We start from the raw sequence: 11,211 nt of genomic DNA on the forward strand, positions 1-11,211 counted from the left end.
ATCACACTATCGTGAAACAGGAAGAATAATGACAGCAGAAGATGTATTACTCACGCAACTTCTGCACCATGATCTTACCCTAAAAGTAGTGAAGAAGGATGTTTATTTTGAAAGGACTGTACACATGAGATACCACACTGCGTGAGGATGTGTTACATCATCTGACCACAAACTACAGTCAGAGATGAATCAGAAGGAATATCAAAACACTCATTTTCAACTTCAATGTGTTCGGCAGCGAACCTCCAATCCGTCTTAAAGTCATCGATGAATCAAATGAAATACAACACGAGCTCTTCTGCCCCGTCATGTTCGTGGAGCTGAAGTGAACTGATTTCAGTGATGGGAGAGGAAGGAGGGGTGAGAGAGGGGAGGGGGAGAGAGAGAGAGAGAGAGAGAGAGGGGGGCAGAGCTCTCAGTCATTCATCTCTCGGGGAGAGGAGAGGAAACTACAGACGGACGGGAACACAAACAAGAACAACAAGGAAGATTTTTATTCTAAAGTTCAGTGTTTAATCTCTGAAGCTTCTTATTTTAAACCAGCTGCAGTTTCCTTTCTACAGCCCAAAGTATCGTGCTGCAGCTTTTCATTCCTCTCTGCACGGAGATACTTCCTCCTGTGCTCCTGGACTCTCCGAAAACCGAAGAATTAAACTGTTTCCGAGGAGGGAAGCCCTCCGGCTGCACTCACAACGTGGAGAGAGGAGCTCGTAGGAAGGAGGGACTTTCCTCGGGAGGAGACCAGAGCGCTCCGGGTTGGAGCTCCGGGAAGAAGAAGAGGAGTAGGAAGAAGAGGAGGAGGAGGAGGAGGAGGGAGCGCCACGCTGAAGGGGAGCATCCTCCCTGCCTTACAAACACACACCCGTAGACAACAAAGCTCCTGTGATCTCATAACATACGGTTGCTGGATAGCAGAGAGCGGTTAACCGCACCGTAAAATAACATTTAGGCATCACAACAAATTGCAACGGAAATCCATCACTGGGTCCCAAAGACAAAGTACAAGTTAATTTGTCAGGACACACACAGAGACACACACACAGACACGCAAAGACAGACACCCGGGACGCTGCAGAATGGATCTCCCACCAATCAGAGGTAATCATGAATTCAAGCTATCGCCATTCTGCTGATGATGTCGATGATCCGCGTGACCTTGGGATGAAAAAAAAAGTTTAACAAACGAGAGAATTATTTAAAAAAGGTTTGTTTTAAAAACAGGGATTTGTTTTTGCTTAATAATTTAAAGCTACAGATGTTTTTGGAGCATGATGGAGGTGATAAAGCACCCCAGATGCATACATCTTCTCCTGTAAAGCGTTTTTAAATTTAGAGTTTTTACTGACTTTTGGAGAAAGTTGTAAAAAACACCAAAACGGTTCCTTCCAAAGTGAAGATTGTTCCCATTAACTGATTGTTAACATCCGCCCGCTGTGTGTGTGTGTGGGTGTGTGAGTGAGTGTGTGTGTGAGTTAGGGGGACATGCAGGGTTGTGATTGATTGTCCTCAAGGTCGGATGCAGAATGTCAATATCCATCTCCGCCGGGGTGGGACGGGGGCAGAGGAGTGGTTTTGTTGGGGCAGAGGGAGGGATTGACCAGGGATGGTTGGATGGAGGAGAGGAGGAATATGGCGGGTGGATGAACGAATGATGAAATGGATGGATGGTTAGATGGATGGCGAGGGCGCAGGGCGTGTGTGGCGGGGGGGGGGGGGGGTGGGATGGGTTACGCCACGGCGGAAGAGCTAATGCATCGACTAATGCAACGTAGAACCACACAAACGGAGATCAGCAGTAAAAAAGCTTTGTTAGGAAAGAAAGAGAAAAAACAAAGGAAAGGTTTGTCTTCTTCAAAGAATTGATGGTGAAGATTTGGTGGAATACAGAACTTCAACTTCTTTTCTGATTGTGTTTGAAGCTCATGTGAGAAAAAGTCATTTTCTCACAGATTTCTATACAACCAGAGGAGTCGCCCCCTGGTGGTCATTAGAGAGAATGCAGCTTCAAGGTACTTTAGGACTTCTTGCTCCTTGTCACCATTTCTACCAGGCTGATGTGCACACGGTCTATCGTAACTTTGGACACAGAATGACTTGCTTTACTGTACCTTAGAAAAAGCATTTGAAGTCAAAATGTTATCAACCTTATTGGGCCAAACGGGCATTTTTATAAAACCCCTTTTTAAGTTTAAGGAACATTTTCTCAAAGAAAGTAGACGGTACCAGTTTTCTAAGTTGCTTTCAAGCTCACATTTTGGACCCCACAAACTCCGTCACCACGCTCGGCACAGTCTTATCTCTCTGACCTCTCCGTATCATCACTTTGTTGGATGGACTGTTTTTGGTATTAGGGTCAGGTGGTTTCGTTGAAACTTGAAAAAATCAATTTCTTCGGTGGTCTTTCCTCTCTGTTGATAATACTATTTAGGGTTCTTGACTTTTGCCTTGGAAGCGCGGCTTTGACTGATGCTGTTGTAGAAAAAGTTCGGCCCTTCACCCTGGGGCCCCAATCACCGTGGTTTCCGAGTGTGAATCTCTAGAAGCGAGAGAGACGACGTCTTCTGCTGCACTGTTACATTTTCTTGCAAAATTTTGTAACTGTTAGTTATTGGCCTCATCGTCCCTCACTCATTCACTGCCTCTCGTCCTCCCTCCCCTTCTGGTCTCCCAATCCCACCCCTAATCCCCCCCCCGGCCTGGACTTGCTGGTCTGCAGTGTCTATTTCAGTCTTTCCGTTGGGGTCAGATTCGGCACATCCGGTATCTCATCCAGTTTATTGTCATTCAATCCGGCTGAGCTCCCGCAGGGCGCCGGGGGGGGGGGAGGCCCCTGGGTCCTAGAGCCTGATGGGGCCTCAGTCCCACGCACCCAGAACTATAAAGGGGATTAAATGTTTTCATATGCAACTCATTCATTTATTCTCGTTTTTTAAACTTGATTTTACATAATATGTCATACTTGTCCTTTTACATTTTGTGAAGCTTTGAAGAACATAGAACTTGCAAACACAATCTGTCAAATTTTATTAAACATGCTTTTGAAAAACCTTAACTTTGAGGTTAAAGTGTGCAGGAATCAACGTCCGTTTGGGGGCTTTGTAGTGCTTCTTTAAACGAGTCTGTTTTGGAGCGGGTCAAAGCGGTTGCTTAGTTTGTTCAGTACGTTCAGTCCAACGTTTTTACACATGAACGTACCAAATAAGAGATGTTCAAATACCATTTGTTTGCTGCCAAATCAACCGCTATATAAAAAAATATAAGGATATATAAATAGAAAAAACTTTTTTGCTGCTACCTAACCAGTGAGCTAAAGAATCAGTAAGCTCACTTCCATGTATTATACCATATTATTTACAAGGACGGACATTGAAAACTTCCCATGTGAGGATGTGCACATAAAACGCACATGAATTGAGGATTAACTTTTCCATGTCATACTTGTACTTGTTGCAAGTTTAGGTTATTTGTTTGTTTTTGAGGGCCACTGCTGAGCTGCTAATTTAAATGAATACAAAAAGCTCCTGTTTAACACTGTGGACACGAAGGGGGAAAGAGAAGGGAGTGAAGGACAGCGGAGGAGGTGATGTGAGAGGGCGAGAGGAAGGGGGGGGGGGGGGGGGGGGGGGGAGGAGACGACGACAGGAAAGCGGAGGAGAGGAGAGGGCAACCCCTCCTCATTCCAAGGCGAAGGGTCACTGCAGTCCGTTCTAAAATAGCCCCGAAACCATGATGTCACCGCCGAGAGATGCAGCGACGCTCCGGCCGTCAGAGCCAATCGACCATCGGCGGGCCGAGTCCAAGTCAGCGGGGCGTCGGGGACGGACGAGGGAGCCGCTCACTTTCCCTTTACTGCTCACATTTCAGGATGTAACAAACAGGATGGACAGAAACAAAACCTCTACAGATTGAGCCTTTAAATGAATTATTTAGAAATGTTCTCCTGACACGTGCACGTGGAGAAGAACACCTGGGTGTAGTGGCGTGAGCGTCGATGCTAAAGAGGGGAGGGAGACGGGGTTCCCCGCTTTAAATCACAAGCGTTTCAGGCGTGCGAAGAGTCCTGACTGACCAGATGAACGCCCAGTCAGGGTCACAGTTATGTACGTTTTAAGACAACGCAAGTGTTTTCGATTTTGGATGTTTCCACACTTCCAGACAGTTCAAACCCAGCCGTGTAAATGTTGGTTGTGCATGTGAGCGTCATGGCGGGGCCTCGGTCATTACCGATACTCCCCCAGCACAAAGGTCCATGCTCAGGTTTCCACTGTTGGCCTCTTGAAACACCATCTCTCTCTCTCTCTCTCTCTCTCTCTCTCTCTCTCTCCTCTCTCCTCATCCACACAAACAGAAAATGTGTGGATGCTGCTGACAAAGGCGGGATGGATGTCCAATGGATAAGTCGCTCATTGCTCTGTCGGCCGTGTTGATTCAAACCTGCTTCCCGTGAACTCTCCTCTTCACTGTGGACTGTGGACGAGGGTTATGTGCATTGTAACGGCCTTTTAAGGCTAGTTGAGATTTTCTATGACGTCAAAGCGTTTGACTCAAGCAGGAAATGAATATGAGGTCATGGAAATGGCCTCGTATTCCTTTTTCTCAACAATTAGACGGGCCGATAGTCTACCGCTCTGCCTGATGAGATTAGTGGCCAGGACCCTCCTCTCTCCTGGGACCAACGGGAAAACGCTTCCTCATCCAGCCGAGCTTCTTATCCGCTGCACCTCTGGAAGCTACAGACAGATGTGGGGGGAGGGGCCCCGCTTTGCCCTAAAGACTGCTCGAAAGCCCCCGGAGGACTTAATTAACAGGGCAATAATATCATATAATATTTGTGATTAGTAATGTGCTTTTAATTAGGTTGTGATACATTTATCCTCTTAAATGGTTGTTATTCAAGAAAGTGCTGGATCGAAAAAGACAATTGTGAAAGGTGATTTATATTTTAAAGAAACGTTTTCCTTTTTTGTTCTTAAGAACAAACTTGGTACGTTTGGGTTTTGCGACTGTTGGATGGAGGAAACAATTTGACATTCTGTCCTCGTAAATTGATTTTAGATGAACGAAACAGTACATAATGGAAATAAATATGACATGCAGCCCTGATATAAACCACACGACCCGTCCCTACTGTAAACTTTGGTTGCTGCTTCTGATCACGTGATGAATTGTGTGGACACACAGAATTGTTGTGTTATCGTTGTGTTTCCACGGCTTGCACTCTGCGACTCTTGACAAGAGGAGTGAGCGAAGGCGTATCCAGCATTCGATGCACTTTAAGGAAGTTAAAGTTGAAGGAAACTAGTTAGTGAGCACAAATTGTCACCGGAGTTAGAAGTGTTTTTAGCTGCTCTGCTGCGTCACCTGGGTTTGAATGTCCAATACTGTTGGTTCAGGAAAGTTACAAAAAAAATCTTTGCCAAGATCCCACAAATCCAACACGCTTCCATCACTGCTAATCTGAGCTGGAGCATATAAATATTCGTTACTAAATACTCCTCCTGGGAATAAAGCCAGAGGTTTGTGGAGCTTAGACATTTAAGTGCCGCTCCTCTGTTCTTCTGGTCAGCGAGGATGTCGACCCCAAGAAAACAACGTGAGAAGCCTCCATCTCGGGGGAGTGTGGTCAGCGAATCATAAACTGTATAACTGTATTCACGTGGACGAAGACGCTGGTGTGCTGCTTCCTCTTACCTCCTTCCTCCATCTAATCTCATGATGTGAGCAGCTTCTAATGCCTTCCCCTTCGGCATCATTAGCCTCTGAGAGGACCGGCACCATGTGAGGAGCAGCCGCCCCCCCCCCCCACGGCCACCCGGCGAGACCTGCAGGATCTCAGCGTGTGTGTGTTTGTGTTGATAGTGTTTGGGGAGTTTTTTGGTTGTTGCTGTGTTTATCGCACACACAATTCCAAATATACATTCCCCTTCCAAAGTGAGCAGCAGTTGTGAGGCTTTTCTTCCAGAATTTGGGGATTTTTCATTCTTTGCTCATCTGATGTCTAAGCAGGGAATCAAATCAGCTGCACTTTCTACCAGACTTTACTTAATTTAATTTTTTGGCTCATGCATTTACTCCACTCATAAGCAAATTTAGATTTAACTTTCAAGCATTTCGAGGCATTAAAATAATGCACTTCTATAGTGTGTATTCATCAGCATTCTACTTTCATATAGTCCCGTATCGTTTATTCAGCTTAGTTATACCGTAGCTACTCAAAGGGACGAGTTATATAATGACCCAAATGTCTTTGTTTTATTAGCGTTATAATGCTACTAACTAACTATGCGGAAACATTTGCTTGCAGAGTTTACCAGGAAACACTCCAGGGTTGATGTTTCCATTTTTAAAGGCAGTTATTGGTAACCATTAAAGAAACCACGTCCTAAGGCTGAATCCACAAACCACAACTCAGTGCACTTTGTATTTAATCTCATGTCTTCTAAAATAAGCCTCCATGTCAATGAGATTGTCCTCAATGGGACCAATTCCAAATACTCGAGCGACCTTGTTGAGCTTGCAAACCCTTCGGCAGATATACAAGGACTAAATTCAGAACGAAATCCTCGGCGGCCTCTCCGGCCGCCCCGGCTTGGCAGCGCTGCCCGGCTCTGCAGGTGGGTTTCCTCCGCGGCGGCAGCAGCTGTGTTCAACAGATGCTAAATTACAGTGTGGACCTGATGGTCGTATCTCTCGGGCTCCGGCGGGCTAATAATAGCGTTGGCCTGAGCGGTGGAGAACCTCGGCGGTCATGATGACATGGCTGATGTGGAGGCTGTGCCGCACACATTTCTGGGGAGTAACAGGCTGCCTTTTTGCTGTTGTTGTAACGTGACGTCACTTCTGAAAGGCGCTGGGGGGAGATCTGGGGAGCAGAGTCGTCCTTCCATCAGAGAATCGGTGTCATTGCAGGTCATTCGGTATCAATAATGCCAACCATTCTGTCCACTGGAGGTTTCATACTGTTGTTGATTGAATATCTGGCTCTTTCAGGACAGTTTGTTAGACGAAATATACTTGTTGCTTGTTTTGGGCGATTGTAGTTATAAATAGACGGTGGAGCGCTAAATCTAGATTCAAGCGGAGTTCATTTCTGTTCACTTTCTGTACAATATGCTACAAGCTAAATAGTAAAAGGTGTCCATATATTTCAGAAATAAGTGTGTGCATATGCAATATGCAATTGGAGCAATATGTGCTCAACGGAAAAGGGATGCGAGTCTAAAACGAGCTCGTCTGACGAATGTTTGTCTCTCCGCCTTCTCTCTGTGTGTGTCTGCAGGTTTATCTGATGTGCCGTGAGCGTTGGGAGCCCCTCGCCCCAGCCCCGGCCTCCCCCCTGGTGCTACCCAGCCTGGCTCCTCAGGATGGACCCCGCTCATTCCTTCAGGACGGAGCTGGACCCCCAGCAGGTCCCAGTGCTGTCGCTCGACCAGATACGTGCCATCCGGGCCAACAATGACTATGTGGAGAGGCCCGTGGCGCTGGAACCGGCGTCCCTGTCCGGGTTTTTTTATCCCCACGAAGACCGTTACCCTCATGGAGTACACCCCCACCACCCACAGCCTTCTTTCCACTCGGCCCTGCCCCGCAGCCACAGTCAGCAGCACGCTCACCTGTCCCACCTGAGCCGTTCCAGTACCATAAGCTCTTCCATGTCTCGGACCAGTGCCACCTCGGACCAGCGGCTACTGGCGGGTCTGACGCCTTCCCGTTCCGACCTGGGTTCGGTGGTCCGCTCTCAGCCCAAAGGAGAACTCAAGCCTGACGCCTCCTTCGGCAAAGGCCCGGCGGAGGACGAGGCCGAGCCGGGCCGCCACCTGTTCATCTGCGAGCGGTGCGGTCGCTGCAAGTGCCGAGAGTGCTGCGCCCCCCGCCGCCTGCCCTCCTGCTGGGCCTGCGGACAACGCTGCCTGTGCTCCGCCGAGAGCGCCGTGGAGTACGGAACCTGCTTGTGCTGCGTCAAAGGCCTGTTCTACCACTGCTCCGCCCAGGACGACGAGGACAACTGCGCTGATCGGCCGTGCTCCTGCGCCCCGGCCCACGCCTGTGCCCGCTGGGGCACCATGGGGCTGCTGGCGCTCTGCCTGCCCTGCCTCTGCTGCTACCCCCTCGCCAGGCTGTGCCTTGCCCTGTGCCAGTGCGCCCACGACCGCTCCACGCGCCCCGGCTGCAGGTGCAGCAACACCAACACGGTTTGCCGCAAGATTTCCGCCTCCAACCCTAACCCCGGTGCCCCCTCGCTCCGCAGCAAGGCACTGGAGAAGCCCTTATGACAGGCCTGGAATCGGACTCCACCCGGCCCGCCGCCAAAGCAACGCCGTCGCCAATCAAGCGTGCCACAGCCGACGTTGTGACGACAATGCCAATGCGTCCCACCCACCTACATACGACAAGCCAACGAAACCGACCGTGTTGTTCACCTAATATACCTTGAACTTACTCCATCTCCAGCTCAGGAGGGACCAAAGCTTTACTGTGCCTGTTCACGTGGGAGACGTCAAGCTGAAGAAGAAGAGAACTTGTTGTGATTTGGGGAACTGCCCTTTGACCTTAACCGAGACATCCAGACAGAAAACACCTCTCTGTGGATTCTGCGACGCGTTAAAGCGATTTATTTATTGTTGAACCTTCCTCCCCACCCTCTGCAGGGAAGCGCAAGGACGGGCGATGGACGGAGGATCGCCCCGTGGCGATGTGAGATGGCCAATGCCAACACATTTTCTGTCCTCAACGAGACAGAATCAGAAGATGCATGAGAGATTGAGCACCGTGACGTTCTGAAGGCTCCTCAAAAAGTCCTCGATTAATGAACGAAGAAACACATAAAAGACCTTGTGCCGCAGTGTACGGTTGACTATTAGTGTTTTAACAAAAAGCCCAGAGGCATAAACTGAGAACAAAGACACATCTGTGACTGTTTGACACCAAACCAAGGGACCATGCAGTGCATGAACTGAGTGAATGTCAACGCTATTGAGCTCATTTGTAAAGCAAAAGCACTGTGAGGTAGATGGACCATGTTTACCCCAGAAGCCAAGAGCTGAAGGGAGGATTATTTAACCGGAGGGAGGGTGCATTCATTGTCACCAGGCAGCGTGTGTGTGTGTGTGTGTCCTCCTACTGTACGACAACCTATGCATGTAGAAGCTTTGCGTATGTTTTTTTTTTTCTCGGCAGCAGAAGCCTCCCTTGTCTTATTTTTAGCAGCGCTGCTTCAGTGGAGCTTTGAGGGTCTGGTCGGGTTTCCTCCCGAAGTCAGCCTGTCGCCACCCGACCCCCCCCCCACTCCGCAAGCTTCTCTACTCCTCCCGTCCACGAACGAGACGACTTTTTACTCCCAACTGCCTGAATGAGAGTGAGATGCTCCAGTCAATACGTTGATTGGGGACTTGCAGCCCATAGAACACGTCAAGCGGTAGCTTGAGAAATGATTTTGCCCCAATGAAATTATAGTGAGAAAAGTTACCTCTTAATTAAACTGATTTTTTTTCATGGCGTCATAGTCACCAATTTCCTAAAGATAATGATCATGCCAATTTGAATTTGAATTTAATGTAAAGTAGTGACACTGACATTTAACCGTAAACCAACAGTAACAATTTTTGTCTGATTAAAGCAACTACAATTTAACAGAAATGATTTAGTAGTTCAAAAACAAAAGCTGAGCAAAACTTTTGTCGTGTTTGTCGTGGAAATAAGACACAGGCACGTGACGTTTACTAAATGAAAATCATGTTCACTGGGGGATTAAGGTAATTTCCTCATAGACTGATGTACAACCAGTGGAGTCGCCCCCTGATGGACATTAGACAGAATGCAGACGCTACCTCCTCGGTAGAACCGGAGGATGTAGCGCGCCGCGTGTCGGTGTGATTACCTGGGTCACTTTAACCTCAGCACCGCGCATGAAAGGCGCCAACTCTGTCGGTTAACGAGGTCCGGCTATTGGTTAGAAAAGAAGCTATATTAGCATCCCTTTGTCGACACCACTGAGACCAAAAGAAAATCAGTAGCTGATCCCGGTAATGTGCAGAAGGTCGAACAAAAATGATAAGGAGCTTTTAAAATGAAAGAAATTACAACCCAACAAACAAAGGCCAGTTGACACACACACACACACACACACACACACACACACATATATCCCTGCTGCCTCGTCCGCCTCTCCTCTCCCGCTCAGTGGGCTAAAAGCCTCCAGTTCCTGGTCCACAGAGAGCTGATCAAACAGGCAATTAGCTCCATGATAGCTCTTAATGGGCCAGAGAAGAATGGAAGGAGGGAGGGAGGGAGGGAGGGAGGAGATGAGTGGACGTGTGGTGTTTGGCAGCTGATGAGGAAGGAGAGGGATGCTGGGAGAAAAGAGGAAATGCTGATGTCGCCATTCAGTCAGATGAAGGCCTTTTATGCAACAAAAAAAAACCGCACTTCAGGCTCAAATTTAGTGTCAAACGTAAAGACAATAAAAGTGGGCGGCTCTTCAAGGAAGCCAAAAAAATGTTACTTTGCTATATTTTTATATGTAAATATGGGCTAATAACTATTTTTATTCTGCTTTACGTTCTTTATATGAGATTGATGTTTGGTCTTTACTTTACTTTGCTGTCCACTTGGGATCAATTCAGAAACTTTTGGGGCAACTCTGACAGTAAACATTAGTAACATTTAGTATCTAGAAACAGAAGCTGAGCTCTGCTCTTTTGGCACAAAACGTTTATTCTCGATGTGTAACATCGTTGAGGAGAAAGCCACCTTAAAGATACATTTTTTAATTCATGAATTTGGGGTTCAAACAATAAGCAGGGTCGCTTTAATGCGATTGTTTCCCCAAATGTTTCTGTCCTCCCTGGTTTCGCTTTGACGGACAGGTTGGCGACCGTGGAGGACACACTGAATTATGATGTGAATGTTTGGTTCTTTTTTTTAATGTTGCAACTTTCCTCACTTTAAGCTTTATTTTTCTCATCACCGCACATATTTTCAAACCAAAACCTCGGTTTACGCGGTGTCCACATTGGTGCAGATGAATTTGAAAATGTTGATGAAGTGAAAGTTTTCAACCACCATAAGCAGAACAAAACTCCTGAGCTTCCCCAAACCGCTCACGTAAGCTGGTCATGGGAAAACAATGCATTATGCGCCGGCACATTCTACCCTGCATGCACGCTGCGTGAATGAACAGACGCTGACACAACACGAGACAAACGCCGTTCG

General features: G+C 47.6%; 1 protein-coding gene across 1 annotated transcript; it reads left to right on the forward strand.

Moving 5' to 3' along the window:
• Nucleotides 1–421: 421 nt before the first annotated feature.
• LOC120822781 (protein sprouty homolog 3) lies at nt 422–9,490 on the forward strand. Its single transcript, XM_040182699.2, has 2 exons — nt 422–1,098; nt 7,280–9,490. The coding sequence occupies exon 2, from the start codon at nt 7,365–7,367 to the stop codon at nt 8,271–8,273; it is 909 nt and encodes a 302-aa protein (XP_040038633.2). The 5' UTR covers nt 422–1,098; nt 7,280–7,364; the 3' UTR covers nt 8,274–9,490.
• The last annotated feature ends 1,721 nt before the right edge of the window (nt 9,491–11,211 follow it).

Source organism: Gasterosteus aculeatus, chromosome 7 (assembly GCF_964276395.1).
Source record: "Gasterosteus aculeatus chromosome 7, fGasAcu3.hap1.1, whole genome shotgun sequence".
NCBI lineage: Eukaryota > Metazoa > Chordata > Actinopteri > Perciformes > Gasterosteidae > Gasterosteus > Gasterosteus aculeatus.